The 22,819-nt window shown below is 39.6% G+C and overlaps 1 protein-coding gene and 1 long non-coding RNA gene across 2 annotated transcripts; both read left to right on the top strand.

Moving 5' to 3' along the window:
- LOC109232488 (vetispiradiene synthase 2-like) lies at positions 96 to 13,055 on the top strand. The gene is made up of 5 exons (XM_019398259.1): positions 96 to 345; positions 2,410 to 2,654; positions 9,694 to 9,939; positions 10,042 to 10,348; positions 13,037 to 13,055. Exons 1-4 carry the CDS (start codon positions 96 to 98, stop codon positions 10,336 to 10,338), a joined length of 1,038 nt encoding a protein of 345 aa, XP_019253804.1. The 3' UTR covers positions 10,339 to 10,348; positions 13,037 to 13,055.
- Positions 20,389 to 22,436, top strand: LOC109232731. Its single transcript, XR_002068975.1, has 4 exons — positions 20,389 to 20,518; positions 20,782 to 20,851; positions 20,981 to 21,037; positions 22,063 to 22,436. It is a non-coding gene; the product is annotated as an uncharacterized LOC109232731 (long non-coding RNA).

Raw genomic sequence — 22,819 nt, 5'->3', positions numbered from 1 at the left:
CGGGAGAGGGTCCGCCGGTTTATTGAGGGACTCCATCCCAGCATCAGGACTAGCATGGCTGAGAGTTAGAGATTGATATTTCGTATCAGCAGACCATGAGTATTGCTAGGAGAGGTCAGGCGAGGCTATCAGAGAGAGGGGAGACGAGATCAGGAGAGAGAGAATATAGGGAGGCAAGAAGGCCTCGTAGACCGGAGAGATCTGCTGGTCTTTATTTTAGAGGCAGGGTGAGACATAGTAGAGGTTTAGTGGGTCAGCCAGTTCAGTTTGCGCTTCAGGCTTTACTCAGTGATTCAGGTATTCATTGGTCTCAGAGTACCAGTGCCGCACAGTCCCCACAGCCACGTCAGTAGAGGGGTTGCTTCAAGTGTAGAGATATTAGCCATATGGTGAGAGATTGTTCCAAACTTCGGGCCGATGTGCCACAGCGAGGTATTCGGGCGAGTAAAGGGCGCCCAAGAGGGGGAGGCCCGGCCTGTTGATGTGTTCCACATGGTAGGCTTGAGGCTGCAGCACCAGATGATGTCATTCAGGTATGCTTTCAGTTTGTTATGGGGGAGCACCATCCGTATTTCATCTAAGTTCTGCTTATCGGGGTAAGTTCCCCTATCTGTTGCTCCACTTATGGGTGTGCTTCATGATTTGCACTCTGTTTATGTGATTACATTGTTGGGAGGTTCTATGAGTGATAGTCGTGCCTATCGTCTGTTTCTAGTCCTTGTTGAGAGTTATGAGACTAGTGGTAAATTCTTGTTGTCCTTTTCGGTAGGCTTGATGTGATTTATGAGTATTATTGGCTACGAGCCGTGATTTTATGCTCCACCGGTGTGGGAGCCAGTACGGGTTGTAATTTTGTTGGAGGAATTGATCTAGTGAGAGGTTCCAACTGATTTGATGTGTACCCTACTTGAGATTCAGAGTTGAGGACAGGACCCTCGTTATTTCATGTGATTTGATGTGATGAGACCGGGCTGTGTACCGCTGTGGGAGTTATATCAATATGAGATCCTTGTGATTCTTTTATATGCTTTAATTCTTTCTTGTTAGATTGTTTTGTAAATGAGTTTTGATAGAAACATTTGTGCTTGACGGACTTGTTTGATAGTTCCTTTATGTGTTTCCCTTTCCATATTCAGTCATTTTCGTTCTGTGCTTCTTGAGTTATAGCTTGTGGGGTGTGTGCCCGTTGTTATTAGTTGTGATTTGGCGATTCGGGTGTTAGTTATGTGGTTTTCGTGGTTGTTGTATCATCGTCAGTGTTGTGGAGGTTTGAAACGGGTTCCTATCGAATATAAGGCTTATGGCTGGTGCAGGATTTGATTTCGGGCAAGTATTGTGATCAGGAATGTTATTATAGGCCTATGTGTGATGTGTATGTTGTGTGGTTGTACTCTGTGGGGGTAGGCATAAGTGGTTGCAGCTAGCTGAAACTGATACCGGATATGGATTTAAAATCGGATTTCTTGGAAATGAAGGGGAGATGGGGATTTTGGCTCTAAGGCTTATTGGTATTGCTAGAAAGGCTAAATTTCAGTTAAGATGGTGTCGTCAAATTTATGTGGATTGGGGTGACGTGGGATCACCCGCGGGTGTATGCTGGAAGTGTGCATTCAATGATTTGAGGACTTCGAGGCAAATCTTGGCACGTTCGAGATCGAACGTTAGTTTTAAGAGGGGGAGGAGTAAGGACCCGGCCGGTCGTTTTGAGAATTTAAGCTCCGTTCAGCGGCGTAAGGTCTGGAACAACTTCACATTATGTGCATCGACTTGCGTGCATGGTTGAATTCAGTTAACGAATGATTCAGAGTCGAATTGGAAGAAGGATTCTAGTTTTGGAAGCTTGAGCGGTGAGAATTTGACCGGAATTGAACTTTTGAGTAAACGGCCCCGGAATGGGTTTTGGGTGATCTCAACAGCTTCGTATGGTGATTTTGGACTTAGGCGTGCATCCGGATTCAGATTTGGAGGTCTGTAGGGTAATTTGAGGCGTTTCGACGAAAGTTGGAAAAGTTGAGGTTTGGAAAATGGAGAAGTTTGACCCATAGTTGACTTTTGCGATATCAGGGTCGGAATGCGATTCCGAGAGCTGGAGCAGCTCCGTTATGTCATAATGGACTTGTCTACAAAATTTGGCATCATTCCGAGTTGATTTGATCGGTTTCGGCTCGAGTTTTCAAAATTGGAAGAATTGGAAGTTCATAGTTTGATTCTTGGCGCGATGTGTATTTCCGGTGTTGTTTGATATGATTTGGGACCTTCAGCGAGTCCGTTTTAGGTTATAGAACATGTTTGCGTGATTAGGCGGGGTCCCGGGAGCCTCGGGTGTGTTTCGGACGAGGTTCAGATGTTTTGCATAGTTCTAAGCAGGTCTGGTTCTGGTGTTTCCGCACCTGCGACCTTGGAGCGCAGGTGCGGCTTCGCTTCTGCGTGAGCCCGGACGCTTCTGTGGTCATGCACGCCTGGGTAAATTCTCCCTTCTACGGCTCTACTTTTCGCTCCTGCGGTGCGCTGATGCGGTTAATTTCAGCAGATGCGGTCCCAGGCCAAGTAGCCAAAGTTCGCATATGCGGACTCCTTCTCGCAAATGCGGCCCCGCAGATGCGGTTTCTCGACCGCAGACGCGGAAGTCCTGGCGGAATCCTTTTATATCGAGGGTTAGCCATTTTTCTTCATATTTTGAGTTTTAATTTTCGGATTTGGGAGCTTCTTTTTGGGTTTTTCAAGCAAATCGATTGGGTAAGTGTTCTTCACCTAAAATCTAACATATTGCATGATTTTATCTTCATTTTCATCATTTAAATTGTGTTTTAGGTTGGGGAAGGAGTTGGTTTTTGAAGAAAATTTCTAAAATGAAAAATTGTGTTTTAGGTTGGGGAAGGAGTTGGTTTTTGTATGGTTGAACTCGTATCGGAATGGGCATTCGAGTTTTGTGAAATTTGTTGGGTTCCGAGGTGCGGGCTCGTGTGGGGGACTTCCACCTAGGATTTGAGTCTTCTATGCTGATTGTAGTTCGTGTACGCGAGGTGATGAGTGCATGCTCGGACTTAGTGTTCTTCCCCTAATTGAATAACCGAATATTCTCGAAATTGTCCAATCTTAAAAGAAGTTAGATAACCTATGTCCTTGTTGACTTGCCCTTATTTGGGACTATTTGACTCGTGTTGATTTCCTTCTTATTGACATGTATGTTGTGGGATCGTCGCTATATATTAGTTTTTCCATTGTTGAACTGTTCCTTTATGCCAGCATTCTTTTCTGTGGTTATTCCTTGTGAGCTGGTTCTACCGTTTCCTTGCGATTTACAGTCCTTAAGTTGATATACTTGTCTTACCTTGTATTATTGTCATTGTTTTTGTTTTATGTATTGTGGTGATGTACGAGCTTTCTGTTGTGTTATGATTGTTGTTTCTGTTGGTTGCGCTGCATGTTTACTTTGGGACTACGGATCGGTGTTCCGGGAGATCCCCCTGCATATTTCCTTTTGGGACTACGGGACTGCACCCGGGAGATCCCCCTGCATATCTACTTTTGGGTCTACGGGACTGCACCCGGGAGATCCCCCTGTATATTTACTTTTGGGACTACGAGATTGCACCCGGAAGATTCCCCTGTACACATATATTGATTCGGACTGTAGTGCGGGATACCGAGAGATCCCCAGCACACATATTGAGGATACTAAGAGATCCTCGGGATACGAAGAGATCCCCAGCACATATTGAGGATACTAAGAGATCCTCGGGATACCGAGAGATCCCCAGGACATATTGAGGATACTAAGAGATCCTCGGGATACCAAGAGATCCCCGGCACATATATTGAGGATACCGAGGGATCCCCGAGTATTTACGTTTGGGACTACGGAACGATATCCTGGGAGATCCCCTGTTAAAAATCATTGCGTTCTGAGCTGATGTTTCATTGATCCTATAACTGTGTAAACATTATAGGTGTTGTCCGTTCTAGTACTTGTACTTACTAGTTGTTATGAACTATGTTAGGACACTTGCACAAGCATACACATGGTTAATCACCCTTATCGGATAGGAGGCTCCTTGAGATTTCTGAGTATAGACAGACACCCTTGTTATTTTCCTTCCATGTGAGAATGACTCTTTTGGGCACGTGAGTTGTTAGTATGATTAGGAGGTGTGATGAGGGCACAGGATGCCAAGTGTTAGGGTTCAGGTATTGAGACCCGTATTATATGATTATGAGATGAGGTGTCACCGGGTGACTGATATGCGAAGGTTATCTATCTAAAAAGATTATATTCGAAAAGACTTTATTTTGAAAGAACTCTTTTTTTTTAAAAAAGAAGGTGGATGAACATTTATTTGAATGAAGTATATTTCGAAACATTTTTTCTTTTATCACTTGAAAGGTTGGACTATTTGATTGACGCTTGCTGGTTAAGACTTATGGTGAAAACTATCGGAGCTATTGAGTTATGACTTGTCTTTACTGTATTTGTGATTTCGGATTTGGGTTGTATTCTCTCTTACCTTTAAGTATTTTCCTTACGGTGTTTTCCCTGAGTACTTGTTGTTTTCCTTCCTTATTTTAATTACTGTATTGTTAGCCGTATCGCGTAGTCTCTATATAAATATCATGTTCTGTATATTAGATTAGTAGGTGTTTTGACTGTTCCTTGTCACTACTCCACCGAGGTTAGTCTTGATATTTACTAGGCACCGCTGTGGTGTGCTCATACTACACTTCTGCACATTTTTTTGTGTGTAGATCCAGGTATTGTTCACTAGTAGCTGTGCGGATTCTTGCCGAGAAGAGTCAAGGTAGTCCTGCTGCTGCGTTCGCAGGCTTCGGAGTCACCTTCCTATTTTATATTCAGGCTGTTGTACTTATTTCCATACGGTTGTGTTTAGAAGTTGTAGCGAAACTCTGTAGAGCTTACGACTTGTACTACCGGGTTTTGGGAATTATAACTTTTGTACAGATTTTTGCTTCAAGACTGTTAAATTTCATTTATTAATGTGGTATCTCAGCATGAGTTAGGCTTACCTAATCCCTAAGACTAGGTGCCATCACGATACCCAAACGGAGGGAAAGTTGGGTCGTGACATTTCCGTTGATTTAATACTAATATTCCGTTGGATTCTGTTAATATTTGCTATTAACAAATAAATTTGGTCCAAAAAATTAATCAATCAATCGATCATTTGACCAAATCCAAATCCGAATCTAAAGCCGAATCCGAAGACGAAGCCGAAGCCAAGACGAGCGACCGACGACGACGACGACGGCGCGAGGCTTGCCTTCTTCTTAACTCTTTAAGAGCTACAAGAAGAGAAAAAAAATATACCCATCAAAAACCTTTTCATCTTCCAATATGGGACAATGTCCCTTTGTCAAGGGGGAAAACTTAAAATTTCACTTAAAAATTTCCCATTCACCCTCTTTTAAGCCTGTTTAGCTTATTACCTCAACAATCCCCCACATGAATGGGGAATGGCTATATCACGGAAATATCCATGAAAAACTATGTGATTCGCAAGCAAGGATTAATTGCATCTGGATAAGTAGGTTTCCCTTTGAACTTTCCATAGTGAACTTATGTCGAATATACTCGGTCAATCGGTAGATTTGTTATCTTTGAACCGTCGAACTTTGGCGTATACCTAGACAACCATAAATCACACAATCAACCCTTAACCGTCTTTGGTTCTCATTGTTGTGTTCGTTTCAGCCATGAACACCGCCTGGTTTCATAAGTGCGTAGAGAACTGGCCTTACAAAATTCTCCTTGAAGCGGCTAACACTTCACACTTACATAGATGATTCCTAAACATGTCATCCCGTAGATACACTATTTGATATACCTCGTATCTAATTTAAAAATCATTAAAAAGCCTTAATGCTTTATCCTTGGTACTTAACATTGTCTCATCACGAGAATGGACCAAAATTTTAGTTGACAATGTTGAACCGTCATTAATGACTTTGTTTGATCTCTTTGAACCTAGATCTTGGGATCTCCAGTCTTCTAGGTAGAGTTACCGCCACAATGACTTGTACTCGGCCATAGTCCCATTCCCCTCAATGATTTCTCAACTACCTCTCTAGTTAGGCCTTTTGTAAGTGGATCCGACATATTATCACTTGACTTTACGTAGTCAATCGTGATAATTCCTCTAGAGAGTATTGCCTAACGATTTTATGTCTTCGTCGTATATGACGAGATTTACCGTTATACATAACGCTCCCAGCCCTTCCAATTGCAGCTTGACTATCGCAATGTATGCATATTGGTGCTAACGGTTTGGGCCAAAATGGAATGTCTTCCAAGAAATTCCAGAGCCATTCAGCTTCTTCACCGGCTATATCTAAGGCTATGAACTCAGCCTCCATTGTAGAACGGGCAATACAAGTTTGTTTGGACGACTTCCAAGAAAGCGCTCCTCCTCCAATAGTGAAATACATATCCACTTGTGGACTTAGAATCAGTTGAACCGCGGTATGTTCTAAATATCCCAAAACTCGTTTCCTTGCCATCCAATGAGATTGACTTGGATTGCTCATGTATCGACTCAATTTACTTATAGAACAAGCTATACCTGGTCGTGTACAATTCATGATATACATTAAGCATCCCAACACATGAGCATAATCCAATTGTGATATGCTTTAGCCTTTGTTCTTTGCTAATGCAAGATTCACGTCAATTGGAGTCTTTGCAACTTTGAACCCTAAGTGCTTGAATTTTTCAAGTACTGTCTTAATACAATGAGATTGTGACAATGCCAGACCTTGAGGAGTCTTATGGATCTTAATCCCCAGAATTAAATCAGCAACTCCCAAGTCTTTCATAACACACTTGCTAGTTAGCATACGCTTAGTAGCATTTATGTTGGCAATGTCATTACTCATTATCAGCATATCATCCACATATAAGGAAACAATGACTATGTGATTTGGAACATTTTTAATGTACACACATTTATCACATTCATTTATCTAAAAATCATTTGACAACATTGTTTGGTCAAATTTCGGGTCCAACGGGAGCATATGTAGCAAATGCTTCCCTAACAGCACAAACATGGCGAGTGGCTCCAGAATCAATCCACCGCTCCTTAGGAATTCCACCAGGTTGCATTCAGAAAGCATAGCACACAAGTCATCAACATCTTCATGCTTTTCAACCATGTTTGTTTGACCCTTCTTCTTGTCTTTCTTCGGAGCACAATAATCTGTAGATTTGTGTCCAGCTTTCCCACAGTTGTAGCAATTTCCGTTGAATCGCTTCTTGCTTGGGTTGTTTTTCGGTCCAGAAGCCTGATTCCTCTTTCTCTTATTTTGAGAAGTATCCTCAACAATTTTTGCTCCCATTATTGTTGAGTTTCCACGGCCTCTCTTTTCAGCAGCTTTGTTGTCCTTTTCGATTCCCAACCGAACAATGAGATCTTCAAGCGACATCTCCTTGCGTTTGTGTTTCGAGTAGTTTTTGAAGTCCTTCCACAAAGGGGGAAACTTCTCAATCATAGCTGCTACTTGGAATGCTTCATCGTTGACAAGACCTTCAATGAAAATTCTGTTAGAAAAAATACTAAAATTACTACTTTCAACATCAGTATTAATTCGATTTAAACCTTCAGCAAGGAGATCGTGAATAATCACTTGCAATTCCTGGACTTGGGTAATAACAGACTTGCTATCTACCATTTTATAGTCCAAAACTTTAGCGGCAACGAATTTCTTCAACCCGACATCTTCAGTTTTGTATTTCTTTTCAAATGCAGTCCACAATTCTTTTGACGTCTCCACACCATTGTAGACGTTATACAGATCACCTTTGGAACAGCTTGGTTCCCGTTGTCATTAGTCATTTCTGTAAAAGAATGACACAAACAAACGTTAAGATCACGTAGATTTTAATCTTCAACGGAGTAGAAAACCATAAAGGTTTTAATCTCCAGAACAGTGAATATAACACAAATGTAGAAAATAAATTTAAATTCCTTAAGCTTGTTAGTAAATTGTATTTGTAAAATAATTCTGGAGAAAATAAAATAACATATAAACCGAAAATTAAAAGAAACAGAAGTTAATTGAGCCCACTGAATTCACAGTGTTACCTTATGGAATTTAACCCCCTCTTTGTACCCAAGGTTGTAGATTATTTCCTTCCAGGATAGAACGAATTACACACTGGTGTAGTGGTACTTCAAACCCCAGTGTTTCAGTGAACACAAAGTTCGGTAGCAAATCACATTTACTGTTGCTTTCTTTGAAGTTAAAAAAAATGCAGAAGAAACGAGGAGAACTCAGAAAATCGTACGGAAAATCTGAGAGAATGGACTGGTATTTATAGCCAATGTTGAGCTCAAAACTGAAGAGATGCAACTCTTCAAAATGGCTTTTTATGTAAAACGACCATAACATAAATTGCTATTTACGCAACAATAAATCGGGAATTAAAGAGGGAGGTTAATTTTCAGTTACAAAACCGAAAAAGTGAAAACAGATAACGGAAATAAAACGTTTAATATTTCCGTTGGATTTAATATTAATATTCCTTTGGCTTTCTGTTAATATTTTCTATTAAGAAATAATTTGGTCCAAAAAATTAATCAATCAACCAAATCCGAAGCTGAAGCCGAGCGACGATGACGGCGCGAGGCTTGCCTTATTCTTAACTCTTTAAGAGCTACAAGAAGAGCAATTGTATATATACCCATCAAAAACTTTTTCCTCTTCCAATATGGGACAATGTCTCTTTGTCAAGGGGGGAAACTTAAATTTTACTTAAAAATTTCATATTCCCTCCATTTCCCATTCACCCTCTTTTATGCCTATTTAGCTTAAAACCTCAACAGAAGCTCAATGAGTGATCTAACCCTCAACCCCACGAAAGTTAAACTTTTATGAATGTTTTATGAATTGAGAATTTATAAACAACGTGGAGGCTGTAAAGGTTACAATTTGATTATATCCTTTTCCATTTGTTATGATGGACAAAACAAAAACCAGCTAAAAACTTTTGTTCTGATTTATACAAACTAAAAACTAGAAGGAAAAGTATAAAAGAAGATGAAAGAGAGCAAACACAAAACAAACTTCTATAAGGAGTACTCTTCAATTACAATAGGTCCACCTTTCTCTCATATTCTTGTGTGGAAGTTGACCTTGTCAAATATCTCAATTTTTGGAAGTTTCAAACTATTGTTTTAGTGGGGATGTTGTGACTAGAAACTTCAAATATTCAACTTAAGATGTATAAACGGGAAATGATAAAAAGGAAAAAAAAAAAAAAAAAAGAGCATGATGTTAAGATAATATAAATTGAAGGTAAAACAAGAGAACTAGAAAAGGAGCTTCAATTTTTATTCATTTTCTTAATGTATTATAAATAGGGTGCAAGTGGATTCATAACACGTGTAGCATTATTGTTGCAAGGATTTAAAGACAGTCCTCGTTAGCAAGTGCACTACACAACCGCAAAAACAATTCTCTAACAACTTTATTCAACAGGATAAAAATACAACACATACTCCCTCCGTTCACTTTTACTTATTTATTATACTAAAAATATATTTTTCAATTTTACTTATCCACTATTTTTCATATAATTTTACTTTATCCTCGAGTTTTTTATACTTGGAACAATAAAATTAATTTCAATTTTTATGGTGTAACTTCTGACAGTTGAATGTATTTGCTTGGTATTAACAGATGAAAGAAATAGTAAGGAATTACAACGTTGAGGCGAAGTGGATTATTGAAGGATATATGCCACCTGTCTCTGAGTACTTGAGCAACGCATTAATAACTAGCACTTATTACTTGTTAACTACAACGTCCTATTTGGGCATGAAATCTGTTACCAAGAAGGATTTTGAGTGGTTAGCAAAGAACCCTAAAATTCTTGAAGCTAATGTAACATTATGCAGAGTTATTGATGATATAGCGACGTATAAGGTATGGATATTATCTCCTGAAATCATATGATTTCAACAAACTAACGCTATAATAACAATTGAAGCAATATAAAGCTCCTATGCAATCTATATTCCTTTGCAGGTCGGAAAAAGTGGGGGTCAAATTGCAACAGGAATTGAGTGTTACATGAGAGATTATGGTGTTTCTACAGAAGAAGCAATGAAGAAATTTCAAGAAATGGCTGAAATAGCATTGAAGGATGTAAATGAAGGAATTCTTAGACCAACTCCAGTCTCTACAGAGATTTTAACTCGTATTCTCAATCTTGCTCGCATGATTGACGTCGCATATAAGAACAATCAAAATGGATACACTCATCCAGAGAAATTCGTAAAGCCTCATATTATTGCCCTACTTGTGGACTCCATCAAATTTTAAACTGCCAATGTTGCTGTAACGCCCCGGAAAAATTTTGAAGTGCTATTAAGAAAATTGATGTGCGCTAATTATATTATTTTGTCTGCGAACAAGGACTATTAATATGATGGATATCAATTGGATATGATAATAAGTGTACGGGGCATATTATAAGTGATTTGGGGTCTAAAGAGAGGCCTAAGTCCAAGCCAAGTTGAAAAGTTTCATTTTGGACGAAAGTTTCAAATGAGCAGCACAAGACCAAACTTTGGACAAGAATATCTGAATAAATATAAGGATTTATGTGATGAACTATCAAATGAAAGATATTCGAATCTAGTTTCTACCGCTTCAAACCGTTCGTCATTCGGACACTCCTACAAGAAGTTATGACGAAATTACCAAAAGCAGCGTAGAATTTTACACTACCGCGGCGCCCCATGCGGTGCCCCATGCGGCGTGGCAGTACAAAAATGGGTTTTTAAGACCCGAACCCCATTTCATTTAACTCGTTTGGGGTTTGTTATTTTGGGGTTTTCTGGAGCTTTTAGAGAGAGGGAAGAGCAATTCTAGAGAGAGGAAGAAGCTCAAGTGCCTTGTTCATCAAAAAATGTTGTCCAATCCTTGAAATCCAACAAGAAATCCCTGATGTTCTTCATCAAAGAGGTAAGGTTCTATACCCTAATCTTCAATTTCGTTTTTGGGTGATTGTTGAGTAAGAATTCATGTGAAAACTAGAGATAAGTCACTTGCGGTCATTGTTAGTCAATAATATGGGATTATCATCAAATATCCTCACTAGATTACTTGTTTTTGGGGTGAAATCCGAAGGTTTGGGGCCTAGGGATTTGAAATTTGATTTGGGGATTTGAGGGACCATTTGAGGTCGGATTTGAGAAATTTTGGTATGTATGAACTCGTGAGGAGATAAGGAATCTATTGATGTAAAAATTTCTGAGTTTCGAGAAGTGGGCCCGGGGCTCGGGTTTTGGTAATTTCGGGGTTTGTGCCCGTAATTGATTGTTTTCGCTTGGGCTTTGTTCCCTTAGCATATTCTGATGTATTCGCTTTGATTTTGGATAGATTCGACACGCGTGGAGGCCGATTTGAGGGACAAGGCGTCAATCTTGATTGGATCCGCATATGTTTGGTAAAGAGAATAATATTATCCTTTGAGAATAATCAAAAATGGTAGAGATTTCGCCGGTTCGAGGTGAGTAATGATTGTAAATGATATCCTGAGGGTTTGAAATCCCAGATTGCACACCGTAGTGCTATATTGAGGTGACTTGCACGCCGGATATCGAGCGTGGGGTAGAGCACCGTTGGGGGATTGTGACTTGGTCCGTGCCGATTGATGATTTTACCGCGTATTTGACTGAAACTTATTTGTTATTATCATGATTTGGGCTGATTGCCATATTTGGGCTTTGTGCCAATTATCTGAACCCTTCGGGGATTTTTATCACTGTTTCCTCACTATTTTGATATACTACTTGAACTCAGTCCTGTTGATTATACTGTTTTACAAACTCAGCCGCTTTAATTGAACTTTGAGACTTAAATGATATTTCCACTGTTGCTTGGGCTGAGCACTACAATTTTATTGATGCCCGAGCGGCTTATGATGTTTTCTGGACTGAGTGAGGCCGAGGGCCATATGTGAGGATATGTTGAGCGATGTGAGGAGGCTTCCAGGCCTTGTGAGTTATGTGAGGAGGCTTTCAGGCCTTGTGAGTGATGTGAGAAGGCTTTCAGGCCTTATGTTATATGCCACGAGGTGGCTTGATATTGCGCTTGGGCCGTAAGGGGCCCCTCCCGGAGTCTGCACACCCCCAGTGAGCGTCGTCGACGATATATGGATCGGGCTGTATGCCGCAGCGAGATGTGGATCGGGCTGCACGCCGCAGAGGTTACTATATGATACTGTTCTGAGAGTGATCTGAGAGAGAGAGCCCGAGGGGCTGAGAGTGTTTCTGAGAGTGAGCCCGAGGGGCTGGTACTGTTTTGAGATATTGCCCGAGGGGCAAACTTTTATGTGCTCATCTTGCATAATTACTTGCCTTTTTACCTGTTATACTGCGGTAATTTGTGCCCGAGGGGCGGATTTTTTTCTGTGCTTATCAGCACTAACTGTTTTGAAATCGTTTCGTAACTGTTGAAAAGATTATTTTCAAAAGAGATTTAAACTGAGCCAATATATTTCTAAAGATTTCACAGCTTCACTATTTTCTCAAAGGATTGTACCCTGCTTCTATACAACATGTTGGTTGCTTTATGTGGTTTTTTACTGCTCAGATGTAATTTACCTTTATTACTCACTGAGTTGTGTACTCACTTTACTCCCTGCACCTCGTGTGCAGTTGCAGGTATTTATTCACCCGGTAGCGGGTATTGGCTGTTTGGAGGCAGAGCTGTAGTAGTCGAGCGAGGTGCCTGCCAGCGTTCGCAGCACCGTTTCTTTCTATGTTATTCATTATTCCTGTTCAGTGTATTTTTAGACTTGTAAATGTAATTACATTCTTATAGATGCTCGTGACTTGTGACACCCCGATTAGAGTTGTGTTGGGTTGTATTTGCGCTAATTAATACTATTAAGTCATATTTAAGCTGTTTAATTATGTTTAACTACTTTTGAAAAGACGAGTTGGGTTAGTTGGCTGGCCTCGTCTTCACGAGAGGCGTCATCACGACCAGTGCGGGGTTTGGGTCGTGACAGTTGCTCATGTTGAGAAAACTGTCACGACCAACAGAAAAACACTTAAATTGATAACAACAAATAAACACACCAACAGAAAGTGCACGGCATCACCCTTCGTGCTTAAACTCTCAATCCTCACCATGCAATCAATAAAAGAAATGGGCACGGCATCACCCTTCGTGATTTATCACTCTTCCTCACCATATGAATAATATAAATGTAAATGTGCACGGCATCACCCTTCGTGCTTTATCCCTCTTTCTCACCATATGAATAATATAAATGTGCACGGCATCACCCTTCGTGCTTTATCACTCTTCCTCACCATATGAATAATATAAATGTGCACGGCATCACCCTTCGTGCTTTATCTCTCTTTCCTCACCATATTCATCAATATAAATGTGAATGTGCACGGCATCACCCTTGGTGCTTTATCACTCTTTCCTCACCCAAACAGTAGAAATAACAACAACCCGGCAAGGGAATCAATCAATAGAAGCAATAACATCCCGGAAAGGGAACCAACAATAGAAACAATAACATCCCGGCAAGGGAATCAACAACAGAATCAATAACATCCCGGCAAGGGAATCAACAACACATAGTGAGGGTCACGAAAAAAAAAACCAAGAAGCACGATATCCTCAACAAAACAGCAAGACATAATAAGCACGTGATAACTACACCGGTAACCATAACAATTGGACATGTAACATATTTGCACGAAGTGATAGAGGAACTCACAATCAAGATGTATCAAAAAAATAAGGAAGGCAACCACTTCAATTAAGGAAAATAAGGGTCAATGTAACACGTAGAATTAGAGGAAAGCTAACAACATCATATGGAGCATATATAGGCAATTTAAGCAATTAGGAAATACAATCATAACGGCTATTTTCCACATAATGAACATAAGGACCTAAGAACCCTAGAGCAAATTTCTCACAAATAAGTCCGAGCACACACTCGTCACCTCGCATGCACAGACTACAATTAGCATAGAAGACTCAAATCCTAAGGGGAAGTCCCCCATCAAGGTTAGGCAAGATACTTACCTCAAAGACGGCAAACCGATACTCTAAAATGCACTTCTCGGGTGAAAAGACCTCCGGACGGCTCAAATCTAACCAAATTAACTTCAAAGTACAAATAAAACACATAAGAAACTATTCCGGATCATAAAGTCTCAATCTTAACAAAATCCAAAAATCGGTCCAAAAGTCGACCCCCGGGCCCGCGCCTTGGAACACAACAAATTTTACAAAAACCGAATACCCATTCCAATATGAGTTCAACCATACAAAATTTATTAAATTCCGATACCATTTGGCCCCTCAAATCATGATTTTTCATTTTAAGAATTTTCTTCAAAAACCAATATTTTACTCAACTCAAATCACAATTTAAATGATAAAAATGAAGACAAATTCGTGGAATATAATCAATTCTAGGTAAAGAACACTTACCCAATCGTTTTGCTTGAAAATCCCACAAGCAATCACCCAAAACCGAGCTCTAGAACTCCAAAAATGGTGAAAATGGCAAACCCTCGGAATAGAGTACTATTTATTCTGCCCAGGTCTTAAAGCATCACGAACGCGGAGGAAGTATCGCGTTCGCGAAGAAGAAAAAAGAAGGCTGCCCAGTTGTGCTTCGCGAACGCGACAGCACACACGCAAACGCGAAGAAGGAAAATGTTATGGCCCAGAGATTGCTCTTCGCGAACGCGTGAACTAGTACGCGAACGCGAAGAGTGGAACGGCATACTACGCGAACGCGTGAGGGCGACGCGAACGCGATGAAGGATAAGGCAGAGCTTCGCGAATGCGAGGCGTGTTACGCGAACCCAAAGAAGGAAAATGAGGCGACCAGCAACAACACATCGCGAACGCGAAAGGCTGTTCGCGACCGCGGAGAAGGAATACTAGAAGCAGAATACAGCAGTCCAAACAATGGGAAAATGACCCGTAGCCCACCTGGAACACACCCGAGGCTCCCGGGACCCCGTCCAAACACACAAACAAGTCATATAACCTAACATGGACTGGCTCGAGGTCTCAAATCACATCAAACAACGCCGAAACAACAAATCACACCAAGAATCGAGCTTAGGAACTTTCAAACCATCCAACTTCCAAAATTCGTGCCGAAACCTATCAAATCAACCCGGAATGATACCAAATTTTGCAGACAAGTCCAAAATGACATAACGGAGCTGTTCTAACTCTCGAAATCGCATTTCGACCCCGATATCACAAAAGTCAACTTTGAGTCAAACCTCTCCATTTTCCAAACTTCAACTTTTCCAACTTTCGCCAAAACACCTCAAATTACCCTACGGACCTCCAAATCCTAATCCGGACGCGCGCCTAAGTCAAAAATTACCATAAGAAGCTGTTGAGATCATCCACGACCCATTCCGGGGCCGTTTACTCAAAAGTCTAATTCCAGTCAAATTTTTCACTGTTTAGACTTCCAAAACTAGGTTCCTTCTTCCAATTCCACCCCGATTCATCCGGAAACTGAATCCAACCATGCACACAAGTCGATATACATAATGTGAAGCTACTCGAGATCTCAAACTGCCGAACCGGGCGCAATTCCTCAAAACGACCATCCGGGTCGTTACATCCTCCTCCACTTAAACATACGTTCGTCCTCGAACGTGCCCGGAGTTGTTCCAAAACCATCGAACCACTGCATGAGCTCACCATACATACACCCGGGGGTGATTCCCCATCAGCCAACCTAAGCAGAACTGACAATGCAACTTAACTGAAGATCCCATCTCCTCCTTAGCCCATAACCTTAGAACAGAACCCAAACCTCAACATCTGAAATTCATCATCGGATCCGAATTCCACGTCATCACACTGCATGAGCCTTAACAAGCTAAATCAAGCCAAATTCCAATCCAGAATACCATCACATGTTGCTCCACACAACTCAAATGCCCGAAGCAATAACATCTGACCACCAATGTTGCTCAAATAACATCCTGGATGACGGCAATATACTTCACATTGAATACAACCCTGTTCCGGACCTCCACATCACTGCTCATGATAAAGAAACATGCGGGAACTCATAGCCGCCTATGAAGACAACAAGTCAAGAAGCTCTCTCGCTCGCTAAGGGCCATTACCCAAATCTTAGCAGAATCACCCTCATACTTCCAAACACTCCTCACCCCAATACCATAGTACTAATCTCAGCTCTAAGAATCTCATCTCAGCCAATACAAGGAACCCAACTAACAGCTCATCACGGAACCACACGGATTCTCACACTACACAATTCGTACACCAAACCAATAATTACTCAATTATGCAGCACAAATAAAGAAAAGCAGAGTATAAGAATTATCTAACGAGTACAACACGTATAACAACAAAAGTTTAGTTCTTCATCAAATAGCCCCACAGAGGGAAAACACAACACCAAATAAACACAAGAAANTAACATTCGCTGCGGCGTGCAGCCCGCTCCCAAATACTCATCAAGCCAAAATGCTCGGGCTCACTGAACATATGAATACTGATATCAAGTACAACAGAGTGCACAAATAAAACTGTGGGGAAATGAATAGAAGTGCTAAAACATGAAAGAAGCAAGAACAACTAAGGTGCCATGAGCAAATCAACATCACGAGGGCTATCTCGCACGCATCAATCATAAGGCCTATACAGAATTACAACATGCGTGGGGAATAATCATACAACCTCACCGCCTAACACAGCATAAAAGAGTAGTACATAACATAAGCTAGGGGCAGAGATAATACTCATTCTGCCTGATAACATAACCATGGCTATCTCACAGGAGCACACAAACTTGACCTGATACAAGATATATATTCTCATTGAGCTCTCAAATAGCCCCCAACCCAAATCTTGATTATTTCCACATAGGTAAATATTGTTCAGAAAGATCCACAACAACCTATCGATAACACATGCTATTAATTATCCCATTCTCAACATTTCTTCACAATCCACTAACAAGAAATAACCCACATATGGGGATATTTAGTCCCAAAACCTCGGGAACACCAAAATTTCCATACCCGGACTCAAGTACACAAATCAAATGGCTAATACATTACTCACCTTCCATCATCCTATCTAAGCACCCATATAAGATTTCCGGCCGCATACTCTAAAATGCACTTCTCGGGTGAAAAGACCTCCGAACGGCTCGAATCTAACCAAATTAACTTCAAAGTACAAATAAAACACATAAGAAACTATTCCGGATTATAAAGTCTCAACCTTTAACAAAATCTAAAAATCGGTCCAAAAGTCGACCCCCGGGCCCGTGCCTCGGAACCCGACAAATTTTACAAAAACCGAATACCCATTCCAATATGAGTTCAACCGTACAAAATTTATTAAATTCCGATACCATTTGGCCCCTCAAATCATGATTTTTCATATTAGGAATTTTCTTCAAAAACCAACATTTTACTCAACTCAAATCACAATTTAAATGATAAAAATGAAGACAAATTCATGGAATATAATCAATTCTAGGTGAAGAACACTTACCCAATCGTTTTGCTTGAAAATCCCACAAGGAATTGCCCAAAATCGAGCTCTAGAACTCCAAAAATGGTGAAAATGGCAAACCCTTGGAATAGAGTACTATTTATTCTGCCCGGGTCTTAAAGCATCGCGAACGCGGAGGAAGTATCGCGTTCGCGAAGAAGAAAAAGGAAGGTTGCCCAGTTGTGCTTCGCGAACGCAACAGCACGCACCGAACGCGAAGAAGGAAAATATTATGGCCCAGAGATTGCTCTTCGCGAACGCGAAGAGTGGAACGTCATAACTACGCGAACGCGTGAGGGCGGCGCGAACGCGATGAAGGATAAGGCAGAGCTTCGCGAATGCGAGGCGTGTTACGCGAACGCGAAGAAGGAAAATGAGGCGACCAGCAACAACACATTGCGAATGCGAAAGGCTGTTCGCGATCGCGGAGAAGGAATACCAGAAGCAAAATACAAGAGTCCAAACAATGGGAAAAATGACCCGAAGCCCACCTGGAATACACCCTAGGCCCCCGGAACCCCGTCCAAACACATAAACAAGTTACATAACCTAACATGGCTCGCTCGAGGTCTCAAATCACATCAAACAATGCTGAAACAACGAATCACACCAAGAATCGAACTTGAGGAACTTTCAAGCCATCCAACTTCCAAAACTCGTGCCGAAACCTACCAAATCAACCAGGAATGATGCCAAATTTTGCAGACAAGTCCAAAATGACATAACGAAGCTATTCCAACTCTCGGAATCGCATTCCGACCCCGATATTACAAAAGCCAACTATGAGTCAAACATCTCCATTTTCCAAACTTCAACTTTTCCAACTTTCGCCGAAACACCTCAAATTACCCTACGGACCTCCAAATTCAAATTCGGACGTGCGCCTAAGTCCGAAATCACCATACGAAGCTGTTGAGATCATCCACGACCTATTCCGGGGCCGTTTACTCAAAAGTCCAATTCCGATCAAATTTTTCAATGTTTAGACTTCCAAAACTAGGTTCCTTCTTCCAATTACACTCCGATTCATCCGGAAACTGAATCCAACCATGCACACAAGTCGATATACATAATGTGAAGCTGTTCGAGACCTCAAACTGCCGAACCGGGCGCAATTGCTCAAAACGACCAGTCGGGTCGTTACACGAGTATGATAACATATCAGCAAAATACAGTTTTAGGGAATGTTGCATAAAGTTTTAGGGAATTTGTAAACTTGACGCATTTAGTTTTTGGCTCTAAGGATAATGTTCGGCGCAATTCTATGATAACTTGACGCATTTTCTTTCCGAATAAAGTTTTAGGGAATTTGTAATCAACCAGTTGACAATGCCCTTGTTGAATGTAGTATTTTCTCACTTCATCTCAAGGCTATATTTATCAATGGGTATTTTCTCTCCGGGGTCGGGATTTAATGATTCCACATCAAATTCATCGACTAGACGGGAAGAATTCTCTCTAAAATTAGAACTTGGTTGAGAAGAATTAAACCTCGTCAAAAATACGTCCATCTCAAGTTATAAGAACAAGAACTTCCTACCAAACAATGATTCAATTCAATTTAAGAGTCCATACTCCATTTTGTCTTGTATCAATACTACATTTTGTCGTGTAAATAAAAAAGTTCTGATATTCAAGTTATAATAAGATTTTATGGCTTACTGCTTAGTGTAGCTACTATGAGAACAAGTATTAATTAAATTAAACAAGTTCCAAATTTTACTCTAGTCTGTAAAAAATTCCCTAATTTGAAGTTTTGGTTTGAAAAGAAACACTTCAAAATATATAACATTAGCACATAATATTCAAATGCATACAAAATTAATTTGGCAATTACTTTTTGGCTCTAACGAAAGCAAAATTTTGATACCAAATTACTTTGCTAAGTTAATATTTTCAAAAGAAAGAAAAAACTTACTCAAATACAATCAAGATTTTACTCTAAGAAACCTACTATTTCAGTTAAAGAAGAGCCTCAATCCAGTAGCCGACGCCGATTCAGACTACCGGTCACCGGATTTGAGCTCGAGCAGAAGTAGAAAAGGGTTAATTGAAAATGGGGTTTTGTTTTTTAGCAGAATGGTTTAGGTTAACTATTGTGTACAAGTATTAAATAATTCAAAGACAAAGAGAGGTGGGGTTGGTTTTGTTTTTTAGTTTGGAAAAGGATAAAAGTTAGATACAAGTATTAAAGAACTCAAAGAGAAAGAGAGGTGGGGTTGGTTTTATTTTTTAGTTTGGAGAAGGATAAAAGTTAAGACTTGTAATGAAGAATTCAAAAAAAAAAAAAAAACAAGTTGACTAAAAGAATTTTAAAATGCAAACGTAGGGGGCAGGTTACGAACCTGGATCCTTCAAGTAACTGAAGTAGGGCTGCTTATCGGGGGCGGATTGGGCGGTAATTTACTTTAAATGGTTTGGCTTATCGGTTATCGGCTTTTAAATATATTAATCCGCTAGTCATCCGATAAGATATCGAAGGATTGGTATCGGTTTAGCTCTTATCGGGCGGTTTATCGGCCTAATTCAATCAAAATAAAAGAAAATTTAGTCTCTGTATGTTTAAATACATGGTCGACGTACTAAGAGCACTACAAAAAAAATGCTAAATTTGCGGCGGTTTAATTGCGACAGTTACTATAACCTCCGCAATCTATATCAAATTGTAGGGGTTTATTTACCCCCGCAAATATGTTATATTTACGGCGGTTGGTAACCTCTGCAACCCTTAAAAAAATAGCGCCCACTAACTCCAATGTTTCCCTCTTTTTTTAATCCTTTCCCTCTCTTTTTTTTCTCAAACCCTTTTCTCATTTTCAGCTACAAACTAAAAAAAACCCTCTTTCATTTTCAGAAACGTCCCTTTAACCAAATCCTTAATAGACCTAGCAGACAAGGGATGAAAATGAGCAGCATACAAATTCCTCAAAAATTCCTTTAATTGGATGTAAGTTTATTTGATTTTGCTCTTCGATTAGCATACAGATTCCTCAAAAATTCCTCTTCGATTTTGCCTTCATAGCAGCCCACTTTCATACAAATTCCTCTTCGATTTTGCTTTGATTTTGCTTTTTCATTCTTTGATTTTGCTTTTTTGTCTTTCTTTCTTCATGCATGTGGGTTTTAAGTTTATTTTCTTTGTTAATTTGTGTTTTTCCTTTACTGATTTTTTCTCTTTCTTTCATCTTGATGTTTTTCGATTCTCAACAGAAAGTAAAAGAAATTTTGTAGGATCAGTGTATTTGAAGAAGGATATAACACTCTTTATTGAAATCGAGATGTAAGTCCTCTTTCTCCTTTTGCATTAGGTATTAAAGGTTATAGAATTTAGATTTTTTGTGTATTTTGCAGGTTAATTTCTGTGATTTGGGTCTTAATTAAAATATTTCCTTTTGCATGTGTATTTTAGAACTCCTGCGGACCTTCAGAGAAGACACAATTGCCTCTGGTTGCTTTTCCTCTCAAGGTACATTTTTTGTTTTTCTGTTTAATAATATGGAAGTGCAGTAAATGAACATTACCTATTTGAACATTACCTATATGAACATTACGTTGTTTTTCTGTACAAAAACTACAGTACTACTTTCCAACCGGTAGAAAATGAACATGACCTATTTGAAGTGCAGTAAGTACTGCATTTGAGCCTGTGTTGATTTCAAGTGGTTGTAGTTTCTTTTGAATTTCTATCTTAGTCTCATCTGTAGAGCTATTTGTTCTGACAAATATGCTAATTTTGACAAGAAGTATCATATAGTAGCCTACACTCTAGTCACCTTAGTGATTTCTGGAGCACCTCATATTCTTCCTATCGCAGGTTACTGACTTGCCAATGGGGAGCCTTTGTAATTAATTTGTTGTTTATCTTTGATATTTTAGTTTGTATATTTCCTTCTTTTCCTTTACTATATTGTTTTGCTGTTCTTAAGGTGGTGCTGAGGTTCTTTTCATATTTGTAAATACTTTTGTTTAGGCACAGAACAAGTAGGAACATATCATTACTTCTACAAGGAAAATGACTTTAGCTTTCCAAATAAAAAATTTCAGTATAGGCACAGAACAAGTAGGAACATATCATTACTGGCTACACTGCTATACAGTGGTTTAAGATCAATAGAATCATAGCTGTATGAGTATGAAAAATGGGTCAACAACATATAAAATGAATTATCGAGGAGTCCTAGCAATTAAGAAATTAAGAGAAATCTGCTGCATTTCTCCTACAATAGAAGTGTGGAAATGTGAAAATGTTTAGAAGGAAAGCAAAGTAAAGGACCGAAGTAACATAGAGATTGGTAACAACAATCAATATGTGTATGTGTATGTATTTGGTTCTATCTTGTAATTTGGATTTCCTGTATCAATTCACATCAACTGCTAATTTGCATTTATTTATACATATAGCAGTCCAAGCTACATTATCTTACAAAATAATTTATAATGTTATTGCGTTGATAGGTTACTAAATCATCCTTTCTCATGGAAATATTGTAGGTTACAGTAAACACTCTTGCTCAGAGAAATCCTTATCGGCGGATCACTTCTGAAAGGTTATATATCAATACTTTTCAATGGATAAATCTTGGATTGGAATGCCTAGAAATACAACAAAGTATTTACTTGGTTTGAATCAATTTCTAAATTTTGCATTTAAGAATGCTTGTATAGGAGATAGAATAAAATGTCCATGTCCTAAATGTGGTTTTGGGAAGTGACACCGTGATGGGTAAATCATCTATCTAGAATCTTATTTATGTGTATGCACATTGGCCTTTGTTAAAACAAATGTTCGTCCTTAAAACCTAGCCAAAGTTGATGAAGCAGTGGTGTAACTGGTGTTGTTATCTTGTTTCAGACAGCAAATTCTGTCTTTTGTCACAGTTATATGACTCCTTTTATTTGGCTTTCTTTTATTCTAATTCACTTTGATAGACTACTGGAGGAAGAAGTGCTTTTGATTATTTAATATATATGGGGATAAAAATAAATTTTATATGTATATATATATTCTTAACGGGTTAACGAATTATCCGTTAAGAAAATTGAATAATCCGCTCCCAAACCGATAAGCCGTTAATAAAAAATTTCAATCTGTTCTCCGTCCGTTAAACTGTTAACCCGATACCAATTAGCCATTAAGTTTCGATTTCGGTCCGGTTTTCGATTTCGGTTCGGTTTTGAACACCCCTAAACTGAAGTGCTTGAACAAGCTACAAAACCAACACGTCTGCCTTGCTTTAGTTTACTAAGG

Source organism: Nicotiana attenuata, chromosome 9, assembly GCF_001879085.1.
Source record: "Nicotiana attenuata strain UT chromosome 9, NIATTr2, whole genome shotgun sequence".
In the NCBI taxonomy this organism is placed as follows: Eukaryota; Viridiplantae; Streptophyta; class Magnoliopsida; order Solanales; family Solanaceae; genus Nicotiana; species Nicotiana attenuata.
This window is presented reverse-complemented; position numbering and strand designations above follow the sequence as displayed.